The 15,317-nt window shown below is 40.0% G+C and overlaps 1 protein-coding gene across 5 annotated transcripts in view; it reads left to right on the top strand.

The window, feature by feature from the left end:
• Nucleotides 1-15,317, top strand: part of side-VIII (sidestep VIII) — a 90,588-nt gene that overhangs the window by 72,577 nt on the left and 2,694 nt on the right. For 4 of the 5 annotated variants that reach the window (XM_018106688.3, XM_018106689.3, XM_018106691.3 and 1 more), the window contains 4 exons: nt 371-733; nt 815-1,107; nt 10,105-10,260; nt 14,059-14,424. In XM_018106688.3, coding sequence (XP_017962177.2) covers nt 371-733; nt 815-1,107; nt 10,105-10,260; nt 14,059-14,424 — 1,178 coding nt within the window. The remainder of the gene's footprint in view (nt 1-370; nt 734-814; nt 1,108-10,104; nt 10,261-14,058; nt 14,425-15,317) is intronic. The other variant, XM_089262441.1, reaches the window with a different exon arrangement.

Here is a 15,317-nt window from a genome sequence, read left to right on the forward strand (position 1 = left end):
ACCGGGGCTGGGGCCGGAGCCGGGGCCGACAACGGAACGTAGTTAGCAGCTCATAAAACAATGCAAAGGAGAAAACAGCAGCAAAAAAGGGGGTAGGAAAGAGAGCGAGAGTGAGAGAGAGAGAGAGAGAGAGAGAGAGAGAGAGAGAGAGAGGGGGATAACAAAAAATATGCGAGAATAAAGACAGGCAGAAAAATATGCAATGCATTCTCGTAAAATTATTGTAGCACGCGCTTATCCTGCGAATTTTCTCTTTTCCATTTTTTCTCTCCGTTCACTGTTTTCTCTGCTTCAAATGCTGCCCGACCTCTGCTCCCACACACACACATCCACACCCACACCCCCACCGACTCCTGTCCATGTCAAGCAGACCTATCGCTGGCCAATGGGCCCCTCATCGAGGACATCCGGCCATTCCTTGGCATACTGGCCGGCATTGTGGGCAGTTTATTTCTGGTGGCACTCATCATCGTGGTGGTGGTGCGGGTGCACGGCTCGTCGGGACGCGATCGCAATAATTACTCGCATCCGGGCAACGGGAGCAGCAGCACCGCCAACGGCAACGGCAACCTCGGCATTCTCGGCAGCAACAACAATGGCAGCCTGGGCATCGGCACACTGGCGCACAATGGTGGCCAATCAGTGCAGGATATGCATCGCATCGGCCGGGAGACGTGTCACGTGACGAGCAGCCTGGACAGCATTGATAAGAATCCGGACATAATACCACAAGGTGGGCACATCCTCTAGCCAGCTCTGTGGCCAGCCTGGACAGCTGCATAGCTCTGATTCGAATTCTCTGACTCCTTTGCAGATGGCCACGACGTGGACGACGAGTGGACAACAAAGGGCCACAATCGTGCCTATGCCACGGCCGCCTTGGCCGAGCAGAACGCCGTGATAACCTCCACAACCTACGATCACATCATGCCCACGTATGCCGTGGTCGACAAGAAGACTGGCCCGCCCACAGGCCACGGCCAGTACATACAATATAATACGCTTATACCCGTTAGCAAAATGGGCGCTTATGCCAATCAACAGCAGCAGCAGCAGCAGCAACAACAGCAGCAGCAGCAGCAACAGCAGCAGCAGCACCAACAGAAGGTGAGTTATGCCCGGCTGAGCCCTAATCCGCACTTAGCCGACAGTCAAACATTTAACCTTTTACAATATGGCCGCGTTGGCAGCCATCTTAATTTATAGCCAGGCTGGCCAGCCGTTGGCCAGGGTGACCAAGGGTGGCCACAGTAATATCCACCTGCCACCTGCCACCTGGCCAGGCGAGCAGGCCCTCCAGCCACTTGCTGCGCGCTGTGGCCGTTCTTACTTTTCGCATATTTCGGGTTAAGTGGTTTTTATGGCCAGCAAGCAGTTCATTATTTAAGCCGCAATTGATGGCCGCCTTGTTGTTGCCAGACAAACGGATCGACAGACAGAGCGGCCCAGACAACAAATAGTTGCTGAATAGCCGTCAATAAATTTTAGATGGAAGAAATCTCCTTCTTTATCTTGTATTCCTCTTGAAATAAAAAAGGAAATATTTTAAAGCAAGAAGTGTGTCTAAGAGTGCTGACTCTGCTGTGTAATCCGATTGTAAATCCAATAAAAAATATATCAAATGTTGAGTTGGTTCTGTAAGAGAGCTAGAAGAATATATGACTCTATAAAATTATAGTAGATAACTGTATTTGACTATACAAAATTATGGTAGATAACTCTATAAGTGTCGAGTTCGTTTTATATATGAACTCTAAGAATATTTATAGCATTATGTTATGCTCTAGATGATATTATACTATAAAAATAACTATAGCAGATATCTTCATATGTTAAGCTAGCATTTTACCATTTTCATGATATCAAGATGATATTCTGCATATGAGCTTAAAAGGGAACAGATATACAAATACTTATATGCCAACTTATACATGTTGGCAGATATATATATATATATATGTAGGATTTTACATTTATTGAGTAAATTAAAAGTCAATTTGACGATTTCCTTTTAACTTTAAACTTTAACGAGTTTTACAACAAATGTCTACAAAATTATATTATATTATATTGTATTTTATTATAGAGATTAATTTTAGTTACACTTAGGTTATTTAATTAATTGTACGTGTTCATGATCTTTTCACTTCGTGTGATCTCTATTTCACTTCTGTTCTTCTTTATCTTATTCGGTACTTTTACTTAGCGACACTTGATTCTGTTGTACGTCTTAGCTGCTTGACGGCTGCCTCACGACTCTTCGTCGACGACTGCATAACGACTCTTCTTCTTCTAAGAACGACTCTTGATCTAGTTCAAAAACTAACGTTTACTCCGATTCCCTGCGGTTCATCTGCCAGGGGTGTTGCAATTTTTACGAATCCCACATTCGGCCCTCCTGACAAGTCCTTCGACCCGAAGGAGTCCCACATTTTCATATACTCCGCTACTGTTGTTGTTCTACGTGGTCCTTCTCCGATTCCTACCTTTTCCACCTCATATCTGCCGTGATCTTTCTTTTCTAGTATCTTATACGGTCCTAAATACTTCCCTTTCAATTTTAAACCTGTGCCATATTGGGTGCGTCTAATAGCTACTAAATCGTTAATATTGTATTGAGTTTCTGCCTTCCTCCTCAGATTGTAAGTTCTTTTGTTTTCTTCCTGTAACTTCTGTATATTTTCTCGAACTCGGTTCCGTACTTCAGATCGCTCATCATTTAACTCATCGATTAAGCTTTGATCCATTAATTTCTTCAATTCGAGATCGTCAGGCAAACGCATCTCCAGGCCTGTTAGGATTCTAAAAGGAGACACTTTAGTGCTTCTTGGTGCCGTGTTATTAATTACTTGCTGGACTCTCGCGAGATGCTTGTACCAGCCTCCAGGACAATCGTGACTTAACTTGGAAAGCATTGGTACGATTATCTTATGCATTCTTTCTACCTGACCATTCCCGCGAGGTACACCGGTAGCTATTTGCATGTGTACAATTCTATGCTTTTGACAATAATCTTTAAAGATGTGCGAAGTATACGCCGTTCCTCTATCTGATACTATTCGCTCAGGGTTTCCAAACACAGAAGTTTGCCTTTCTAAACATGAAATAACTTCGTCAACACCTGTACTACGAGTTGGGTATAGCCATACAAACTTTGAAAAAGCATCTACCACGACCAGAATGTGGTTATAACGTTTGTTAGTCGACTCCATTGGCCCGACGTGATCAATATGATAAGTACATAACGGTCTATCACCTTTATCAATCGAGTACAAAAACCCTTCTCTCTTTCCACTCTTGGCATTCATGATTATGCACTCTATACAGTTTCCAACAACGCTAACTATTTTCTCTTTTGATTTCGGAATGAAATAATCTCTTTCAACTAGATCCTGAGTTTTTGCGGCTGAAAAATGTCCCTGCCTATGTGCAATCTGTATGATTTCGACTTCCATCTGTGCCGGAACAACAATTAGTCTACGGTTTGGATCTTTAAACAATATTCCATTTTCTATGTAAAAGTCTTCATACCTTCGTTTTTCCACAATGCTTCTTATAATCTTAGTCCACTCATCTCTTAGTTGTGCTTCTTTTAACCGATGCAGTAAACTATCACTTAGCATGTAACATGATACACGACTCAGCGCATCAACATGACGCATTTTTGATCCAGAACGATGCTCAATTTTATAATCAAAATCTTGTAAGTACATTGCCCACCTAGCTACTCGCAAAGGAACATCTTTCTTTTTCATTGTCATTGTGAATGCATTGCAATCTGTTACAATTTTGAACTTAATGCCTAGCACATACACACGCCACTTCCTCAAAGCACACATGACGGCTAAAACTTCTAGTTCATAAGAGTCATACTTTTCTTCAGCTTCACTAGTCTTCCGGCTCATGTACTGAACGGGATGAAACAAACAATCTTCGGGGTCTCTTTGTAATAATACTCCCCCATATCCATACTTGCTTGCATCTGTATGAATCTCCGTTTCAAACTTCGGATTATACAGTTTTAACACTGGCCCATTTGACAACGCTGCTTTTAACTGTTCAAATGCAATATGCTCTAATTCCTCAAATTTAAAGGCTACATCCTTCCGTAATAGATCAGTTAGCGGCTTCGCTATTACTGCATATCCTTCGACAAATTTTCGAAAATAAGATGTGAGCCCTAGAAATCGCTGGATAGCTTTCCTATTCTGTGGCACTGGAAAATTTGATACAGCTTGTGTCTTCTCCTTACTTGGACTTATTGTACCCTTTTGTATAATATATCCTAAAAAATTTACTCTTTCTTGCAATAGCTGACACTTCGACCAATTTATACGTAAACCACTTTTCTCTGCAACACTCAGTACCTTCTTGAGCTTCATCAGGCCCTCATCAAAATTAACACTCGGAATGATGACATCATCCATGTAAACGACGGCCTCATTATTCTGAATTAGTTCGCTCATAACTGACATTATGAATCTAGTAAAGACTGCTGGGGAATTCGAAATTCCAAAAGGTACATAAAGAAATTCATACTGCCCCTTCTGAGTTACAAACGAAGTGTACTTCTGCGAACCTGGTTCAACTGGAACATGGAAAAATCCATTAATCAAGTCTAATGTAGTGAATACCGACGCTTCTTGCAACTTATCTATCACCCATTCCATATTCGGCATTGGAAAATTATCTCTAATCACTTTCTCATTCAATTTTCGGTAATCGCAGCATAAGCGCTTTTTACCATTTTTCTTAGCAACTAAGACAATTGGAGAGGCATATTCTGAAACACTAGGCTTAATAATTTTCTCTGCTAACCACTCCTTTATTTGTTTATCGACGATCTCCTGATCGCACTCCGCCATTCGTCTCGGATGTTGATACACCGGCAAATCGTCAGTTAACAAAATTTTCATCTCAATCGGGGAGCTTGGCTTTTTTATCGGATGATAAGAATCTACTATTCGTCTCACGTCTTCTTGTTGTGATTTAGTCAAGTGTGGCAACTCTAAGTCTATTGTCTCACCATCTTGATCCAAACTAAGCATACACATGTTTTTAAACTCACTTAGCGCTGTTGAGCAAGAACTACTTTCAACGGATACTTTAGATTTTAATATGGTTCCACCTTCAGTCACTACTAAATCGACACACTTTAGAATTGTTCGGCCAAGAATGGCCTCGAAAACGATATCCTTGTCTGGTACCACATGAAATTCGATATTTATCTTTATATCGTCTATTTTTACTTCTACTACGCAGCTTCCAAATGTCAAAATCTGACCATCACCTATACCATTCAAAGATTTACCAGGGCCAGACAATTCTCTTATTCCTAACTTCTGATATACGCGCTTTTGCATAAGACACAGATCAGCTCCAGTATCGACTAAGCCTTGCCAAATCACTGCACCACAAACTATATTCTTCAGTTCTAATCCAGAAGGCGTGAATGTACTCGACATCGTTTCGATTGAATTGCTTTCATTAACGAGATTTGCTGATTTCTTTGGTTCATTTACAATTTCACCTTTGCATTGTGCTGCACGGTGTCCTGGCTTACCGCATTTAAAACAGCAGAACTCTTTCTTAAGACAATCTTTCAGGGTATGCGAGTCAGCTCCGCATTTAAAACATTTTACAGCTTTTTTTTTTGGAAAATCTCTTTTGACTGCCTTATTTCTTGCTATGAACGTATTAGGCGTTGAAGTACAGAACTTCTGATAACTCTCTATCTGTACTTTTAACTGTTTAATTGATCGAGCTTGGTACAAAAGTGTCTTATTTATCCGAGAATCTGGTATCCCTTCAACAAAATACTCGATCAAACTCTCCTCATCTAAATCAATATTCTTTGCTATTTCCATCAAGGCATACAAATATTCTTGAAGTGTCTCACCTTTCTTCACCTGTCTCTTTCTCAACCTTCTGTGGATTTCTGCCGATGTGACTTTTACTTCGAATTCACTGATCAAGACTGTTTTCAATTTTTCCCAGTTATTTATACCCTTCTGACTGCGGATAAACAACTTAGCAGCACCATCAAGTAATTGTTTTGCATACACGAACAACTGTAATTCTGACCACTGAACTGTAACTGCACATTCTTCGACTTCAGAGACCCACTGTTCTACATCCATTGAGCTTGAGCCATCAAACTTATTTACACTATCTTCGACATCTTTAAGTGTAAACCACGATCTGCTTTGCTCAATATTACGCGACAACGGAACTATATTTACTGCTTCATCATCTGAGTCCTCTTCCTCTATTCCCAGACCATAATGTTCTAATAGCCTGTTCTGCAATTCTACTTTGCATCCAGCCGTGCTCAATTGCAATTCTTCTAATTTACTTCTCAATTGGCCAACAACAAGCCCTAAAATCTCGCTTCGTTCCATTTTGCCGCTATTTATCAGTTTACTTAAACTATAAATTTCGACTTCTAGCTTTTCGTTATTTAAATTGTTCAGCAGCCCAATCAGCTATGAATTTGCATATAATCGATTATGTTGTGTTAGGTGACGAATTACTCGTTGCTATGGCCTTAGAGCTTCTACTTCTGCTACACAATTTATTGATACATACAAACTTTTTGTCATGCAACCACTTAAAAGTTCGTTATGCACCAATTCTTCTTCTTCTCTCACTGCTCGATCACAGCTCATCCAGCTTCTATGACCCTGTGTACGATTCCCTCGACGCACTTCGTCTAGCGCACAGACACCTGACATGCGCTCTTGATCAACTGCGTCCAGTTTTTCTATCCACCTGATAGTCCGCCTGTGATTCCAACGATGAATCTCAGTTCCACCTTCTGTGTTGATCTTAGCGCACAGCCACCTGACTTGCGCTCTTGATCAACTGCGTCCAGTTTTTCTATCCACCTGATAGTCCGCCTGTGATTCCAACGATGAATCTCAGTTCCACCTTCTGTGTTGATCTTAGCGCACAGCCACCTGACTTGCGCTCTTGATCAACTGCGTCCCACGACGAATCTCAGTTCTCGATTAACTTCGTCTCTTTACGCACCAGCTCATCCGCCTGCGTATCAGCAAAATTTTCATCCACCGACTTCTTCGATGTCTCTGCTCGCACTTTTGTCTTTGTCTTTTACTCTTTCTGCTTGCGCGCGTCGCTTTCCCAGAAAAGTGAATTTCATCAGAATTTGCAATCGTCACTGAGCGTCTCTTTTTGTCTCGCTCGCACCTTCGCAATAATTGTTCATTTCTCACTTTTCAGCAGCTTTGTCTTTCGTGATTTAATTAATTAAATTGTTTAAAGTGTAACTTGGACCACTCCCGGACGAGCCCCCAATTTGTAGGATTTTACATTTATTGAGTAAATTAAAAGTCAATTTAACGATTTCCTTTTAACTTTAAACTTTAACGAGTTTTACAACAAATGTCTACAGAATTATATTATATTATATTGTATTTTATTATAGAGATTAATTTTAGTTACACTTAGGTTATTTAATTAATTGTACGTGTTCATGATCTTTTCACTTCGTGTGATCTCTATTTCACTTCTGTTCTTCTTTATCTTATTCGGTACTTTTACTTAGCGACACTTGATTCTGTTGTACGTCTTAGCTGCTTGACGGCTGCCTCACGACTCTTCGTCGACGACTGCATAACGACTCTTCTTCTTCTAAGAACGACTCTTGATCTAGTTCAAAACTAACGTTTACTCCGATTCCCTGCGGTTCATCTGCCAGGGGTGTTGCAATTTTTACGAATCCCACATATATATAAATATATGTATACTTATGCACACATACACACACTTGTATATATTTTATCGTTTGGCGAGAATGCAAGCTAAAATCCGCCCAAAACACTCAGCAGACAAAATCGGTGAAGGTCGCGCAGATAAATAGAAAACAACGAGCATTGGGGGCGTGGCAGCAGCCACAGTTGCTGCAGCAAAACCAACATAATTTGAAAATCATTTAAGTAGAAATTCGCCGCTGTGTGTGTGTTTGTGTGAGTGGGTGTTTGGGCGTGTGTATGCCACGCCCACTGGCAACAACAAGGACATGCCCGTCGAGGAAGAGCCTCAGCAGCAGCTGTAGCAATATAAATTTCCCATTTGCGAATTTAATAAAAATAAGTTGCAGGCGGACAAGCGTCCAGACGAGCAAAAGCAGCGCTAAGGAGCAAAGCTGGCAAAGGATGCGCGCACTTTCTGTCTAACTGTGTATATGTATGTATGTGTGTGTGTGTGTGTGTTTTTGTTGTTGCTTCTGTTGCCTGCAAACTCAAAATGCAATAAACGGCAAGTGTGCGCCGTGCTCGGCTCGTGGCTGCAGCTGCTAACTGAAAGTGGCTGCTGCATGAGTCGAGTCGGATGGGGAGGGGGTGAAGGGGCGAGCGAGGGCAGGACACAGCCCAGACACATTACAAACAGGCGTTTCATGTGAGCATTTCGCCAGGGCAGTGGCAGTGGGCGTGGCTGACTATGTTCTGTACACACAGCAAGACATAAAACCCAAAGCGCCCTGCCCCCTGCCCCCTGCCCAGCCCCCCGTGTCCTATACAAAAACTGGTTAAGGTGTGAAAAGCAGAGCTCAGAAATGATTTTTCCAAGTTTTAAGACAGATTTCGCTTGCTCAAATGTAATTTGTGAAACAATGCGCCTTGTTGATTCGTAGGCACTGATTGATTGACGGCTATTTAAGCAATTTCAAATTGCTGACTGCAAGCGTGAAATGAGAATTGTGAAGTGGAGTGAGGCAGTGAAAATAATTAACCAGTGATGGAAAATAATTTTAAGTCTAATAATTCTTTAGAAATAGCTGGAGAAAATAATTATTCTATGATAGAGAATAATAGGAATTTTATTAATTTAATTATAAATTATGAGAAATAAAATTACTATAATAATGTCTTATAAATGTCTATATCTAGAATATATATCTATATGTCTTATCTAGAATTTATAATAATGCAAATAAGACACATTATAAAACTGCTATACACTGAAAGTAAATCTTGGACAGACAGACAAATGAGAACAGTTGAGGGAGCGCAGAAAATATTAAAAATTCATTTGAGCCTTACCGATGTATAAATGTGTGTGTGAGTGCAGCTTGTGTAAAATATACATATTTCAGGCGTAGCTCACAAATAACTCTTGAACGTTTCTTAATTCCCGCAAATAAATGTTTTCCAATCACACTCTGAGAAATAAGACAGAGAGCAACCGATTGCATTGATTCCTTAACGATCGGCTAGCGATCGGCTGGTCCACATACAATGAATATGTATTGGTATGTATGTATGAGCGAGAGGCTATGATTTAGTATATTGATTTCCAGAACAGAGCATAAAGAATTAAAGGATTAACATTCAAAATCTATGTAGAGAGAACAAACTTAAGATAGCTAATTAGATAAAATTTTTTTTTATATTTATTAGCAATAAATCAACAAACTAGCTTTATGATAGCTGCTATCAAATATATGAAAAAAATATTTATTTATATATAAACAATTATTTATTTACGTAAATAAGTTTTCTGCAGTCATCTATCTCTTCATATAAAATACAATATACTAAGTTTGTATATGAATATGTGCAATACATACAAAATATAAATAATTTTAAAAAAAAATATCTACGAGTATATGGTATATATAAATATTTATTAATTTTGCTACCATCCCAACTATCCAATCAATTTTTTCGACTGTTTTCATATATTTACTATAAATTATAATTTTTAAAATATTAAAATTTTTATAAAACTTTGTAATCTTATCCTAAGTCTCGAAGTCAACTGATAAAACATCTAATCAATCGCCTTTGAATACCCCTGCGCCTTTGCCTGAGCCTTAAGAGAGTTCAATTGATAAAATGTATAAATATAGTTGAGTTTAATGAAATTACACTTTGAACAGCTCACGAGTCTCTGGGGCTTTACGCTCCACGCTCGAACAGAGCCCAGGTCTTGCTTAGCCTCGCTGTGGCCGAACTTCACACTCGACAATTATGCAACTGCCGGGCAAATTGAAAGTGATTGACTCAGCATATTGAAACTTTCCACTCACTCTCTCTCTCTCTCTCTCTCTCTCTATCTCTCTCTCTCTTTTTCTTACAGACTGAGCTCAGCTATAGCGAGCTGGCTGGTGCCCCACTGGTGGGCAATGCCGTCGGCGTTGGCGGCGTCCAGCGCCTGACGCCCTACTGCAGCGCCACCTTGGGACGGCCGAGGCAGACGGACCTGAAGCGAGCCGAGCCGAACATCTACTCGCAGGTAAATGTTATGATGGATGATGAAATTTTGGCGGACTTGCAGGCGGCCACGGCGTCGGGCAGCAGCTACGTGGCTGGCGCTGTGGTCGATAATGTGGGCGGGACCGGCGGGCTCTACATGCAGGGCTATGCGACGCGTGTCTGAAGGGAGTCGAAAATCTATGATTTTTATTTGTATTTTTTGCTCGGTTCGTAGTGCTGTTTAGTTGAATTGCATTGTTAATTTAAATTTGTTGTTGTGCTATGATTTATGCTTTAATAAATTCGAAAACGTTTGGTTTGATTTTTCTTCGGTTTTCTTTTGTTTCTGCTATGGCATCTACGTGATGTGTTGCGCTTTATTTATGGCTGCCTCAGCTTGCCACACATAACTCATTACAAGCTGCCACAAGATTTTTAATTACTTCTCTCCAGAGCTGAGCCAAAATCAATTACGGCCAACGCATTCAGGCGCCCCTGCACAGCTGGCAAATCAATAAACTGACAGCTGGCTCCGAAAACTATGCAATGCATTGCACACAAATATTTGTCTTCCATTGACAGCAAAAAGGGGAAAAAACAGCAGCAGCAGCAGCAGCAGCAGCATAGGAAAAGGAAGAAATGAGCTCAGCATTACGCATACGCAGGGTAGCACCAACAGAATGTATTGAAGACAATTTGATGCAGCTGCAATATGATTTGATAACATCTATATGTGTGTGTGTGCGTGTGTGGGTGAGGCATGCGAAACTGAATCAAGCACTGCTGCTGCTGCTGTTCGCACTGCATAAGCATTTGCCATCCAACGAGACGTATACGTAATACGCAAATAAATCCAGTTAGGGCATATTGAAATACACTTACGAATATGCAAGGAACTCGACATAAGTGAACTATAATTAGATTGAAATTATTTAGTCGAATCTAAAAATGATTGGCTCAGCCTGAGCTATAAAATCGCAAATCTCAAATCTGCTGCACGTTAGCTGAAAACTGAAAACACTTTCAAGAGCAAAACAAAATTACGAGCGATTGCACTAAAAACACAGAATTTTCGAATTTGCTTTGAGGTCAGTGTGCGGGAGTCCTTCCACCTGGACTGCTGCAGTTCCAGTTCCATGTCTATTTGCAGTACAGGCTTATGAAGCGCTGCTGCCCCTGCTGCACCTGCTCCTGCTCCTGGTGGCTCTTTGTCCAACGGCTGGCTTTGATTTCAACAATTATTGTAATGACTTGAGTTATGTGCATGTTCTCTGTTCGCTCTGGCATTTGTAGTTGTTGGTGAATGGATGTTTTTGGTCTGCTCTTAAAATGCACTTAAGCTGCAGTTTGTCTGTCGGTGTGCGACAACATTTGCAAACAACTTTTATGGGACAACAACAACAACAACAAGAAGTGGAGGAACTGGAGCGGGCTAGCACATTGAATGGCAGCAGCAAGGGAGCAGTCGAGGCCAAACCATTCACCTAATGACATTGTATGGCTTTATTGTCATTTATCGAAAAGTTGTGCACAGCACACAGCACTCTCTCGCTCTCGCTCTCACTCACTCTCCCCTCTCGCTCTCTCCCACCATACACACTGACCAGCAGGCAAAATGTTTGCCGTTGATTTTAGTTCCTTGTTTTATTTTCATGGCAATTATTTTAATTCGATTATATATGTATGTACTTTGTCCAGCTTCAGCAACAGCAGCTCTTCCTCTTGCTCTCGTTGTTGTTGTTTTTGTCGTTGTTATTGGTATTTGTTTTAAAAGTTTTCCAACTGCGCTTTGCGGCAGAGGCTTACAATGGGCGTTTGGGTCCATTGGGGCTTCAACTAGTTGGCAGAGTGTTGACAAAAACAAATAATTTAATCAGCTTTTGACTTCATATTGAACCGAAGCAATATTTATGGCAGCCCAATTGCATTTTAATTCTTTAGTAGCGCGTGTGTGTGTGTGTGTGTGTGTGTGATGTACAAATGCAATTAGAAACACAAACTTTGCCCGGTTCTAATGCAGTTTCTAATCTTGTTTATGAAATATATTTTTATTGGCATAAACTATTTAAACGGCAATTTCTTTGACTTGGCCCTTAAATTATTGCAATGATGTATAGCTTAGCTTCGACTGTTTCGGGCAGAATTATCGCATATTTTATATACACATATATATTGAAGAAATATTCTGCTTTCTGCAGGCACAATTCAATAAATTTTATTTGCAGCTATTACTTCTAACTAAGAAGGATTTTCTTCTTGAATCTCCCGCAATCTTTCGCTGTGACCATGATCTATGCCAAGCAAGAATTTATTTAACGCTGAAATTAGTTTCATTAGAAGCACGTCGAGTGCATAAATTTTGACCACACTTTAGTGCACGAGCACCAACACATTCGCACGTGGATAAGCGTTAATATGCCACGCACAAACATTTGGCCAGCTAACACTCACACTAACACCAAGTGGGCGGGGCGCAGCGCGCATTTTGGCTAAATAAACGCCAAGCGCAGCATTATTAACTAGAAACAACAATAACAAATACCAACATCAACAACAATCACAATAGCAAAACACAAGAGCCAAACGCTTGCAAATGCGGTGCCTCCATCCCCCTCCGCCCCTCTTCCACAACCTGTGGCAAGAGGCAGCCACACCTAGGCACACAAAGCACCGCCAGCCTCTCGTATTCCTATGCATATAAATAGGCATAGAGCACGCATATATGCACGTGTTAATTTGAGTGTGTAAGTTAGCCGGAATAGCCAACGAGGGCTGCTCCAACAATTTACAAAAATCTAAATTCATATAATATTTATAATAATTATAATTTAAATTATTCCTTAAGCTTAAAATTAAATATGAACTCTCTATATTGAATTATTAAGTATAAAGTATTAATTATTAACGATAAAAAGAAAAAAAAAATATAATAATAAAATTAATAAGAAATAAAAAATTCTTTATTAATATTTTATTGAAATTATATGTTTTCTTTTATACACATATGTAATAATGTTAAATATTATATTTGATTTTTTTTAGATTTATATAAAATGTTATATTAGCATTAATTTAATATACATAATTACAAGTTTCATTAATGTACATTATTTTTATTAGAATTATTTCTTAATTATTTACATATATAACACAATTATGACAATTAAATTACTTAATTAAAAAATAATACATATAATGAAAATCAAAGCCGAACATGCAAATCTTTTTTAATAATATACATACGTATAAAAACGTCTGTATTCAAAAAAATAACAATGTTTTTTTATTAATTAATAAATAAAAATGTAAATAAAATAATTAATTTGAATTAAATCTTTTCCTTTCCAAACGTTATAAATATAAAATAGTTTTAAATTATGTATTGTTTGAGTTTTACTCGCTAGTTATTTAAAACTAAATTACATCATCAATTATATCATTTGATTTGAGTTTTATTCGTTTTAAATAAAATATCAATTTAAAAATAAATTATATCATTGATTTATAATAATTACTAAAATTATGTGAAATACATTTTTGGTTCACGGAATAAACATTTTAAATTATTTCTGCACACAAACATGTTTCTGTTGTTTTATATATTTGCTATATTATAATGTAGTGCCCATCCATCTAACTTGCGACATAAAACAGCAGAGCGAATAGTAAGCAGCTGCGCTGTATCACAAAACAAATAATGAAACCACGAGCTCGCGCTGAAATTGTTGCATATAAATCATTACATTTTCCATCTTTCCCACTCTCTCTCACTCTTTCTCTCTCTCGCTCTTTGTTGTCATTGCTCTATGGCCGTTCGCACGCGCACACACATATATAGATCGATCTGGCACATCACCCCATGTACTCAACGAGTCCCATGTTTGGAACGAACAGCACCATCACCGGTGTCACCATGTCGCATCCATCACAATTGGCCACCTTCTCGCTAACGCCGCCGCCGCCCATATTTGCTCACAGCGTGGTGGCCACGGGAGATGGGCTGCTGCAGCCGGTGACGTGCATGGGACTGGTGGCCACATCCTCGACAGCCGCGCCCGGCAACGGGCCCGTCGTTCAGCAGCATCAGCAGCTCCAGCAGCAGCAGCAGGCAGCGGCCAACGGCCCTGGCGGAAACGGAAGCATCGTCGGCGTCGGCGTTGGCGTCGGCGTCGGCGTCGGCATGAGCCTTTATGGCAGCGATGTGGTAAGTGTCTGTTTGATGTACTTCTAGTCCCGGCTGGGCAGCTACTGGGCAGCGACTTCTGGCTGCTTGTTGATAGCAGCCAGTTGAGGAAGTCGCTTAATGTCCAAAACGTTGAAAGCATCAATATGCAAAGTGAGTCTTCTTCTTTTTTTTTCGTTTGGAGTGTGGCTGGAGAGCTGCTGGCGGCTGGGGGCGTGCAGGTGGTTGGAGTAAACATTTATCTTGGGCACACCCGGTCGCCATGCCCCGAAAATCTTTTGTTCCCTTTCATAAATTGAAGCCACTGGGGCAGAAAATGGATTTTTGCGGTTGGTCTGATAACTGCTCAAGGGATTGCTAAGTAATATGCGACGACCCACCGACCCACCGACCCACGAGCCACCCAGCCAACCTGCGTGCCGAGCTCGAGAAGATAAACAAAACAGCCACAAGATGAACAACCAAATGGGTTGTTTGTTAATTAGGCTACTTTAGCATGAATTTACTTGCGCTCTTTTATGTTTATAATATTTCCATATACGAATTATAATCTGCCTTGGAGTCCGTCTGTTATCAAACTGTGGTGTCGAGTCTCTAAAGTCAAGATATGTTAATGGATGAAATATGAATTGTTGTACATATCAATAACATGTAAAGTGAATTGAGCAAGTGGATGATGTGATGAATTAGATGTGCTATATAGAGATAGATTTGTTGCTTGTATCTTAAAGATAGTCGTTCTGACAAAAGATATAGAATTGCCAGATGGATCCATATGGACACTCATAAATTAAAGAAAAGCATATTCACAAATAGACTGCTATAATATCTTTTATCAGATCCATAATGATTCGAAACATCTGTTTTCGTACTCAAAGTTTTGCTATTCCTTTAAACTTTTTACTAAACTTGAC

The sequence above is a fragment of the Drosophila navojoa genome, chromosome 5 (assembly GCF_054131105.1).
Source record: "Drosophila navojoa isolate 15081-1374.11 chromosome 5, UAZ_NAV_1.0, whole genome shotgun sequence".
In the NCBI taxonomy this organism is placed as follows: Eukaryota; Metazoa; Arthropoda; class Insecta; order Diptera; family Drosophilidae; genus Drosophila; species Drosophila navojoa.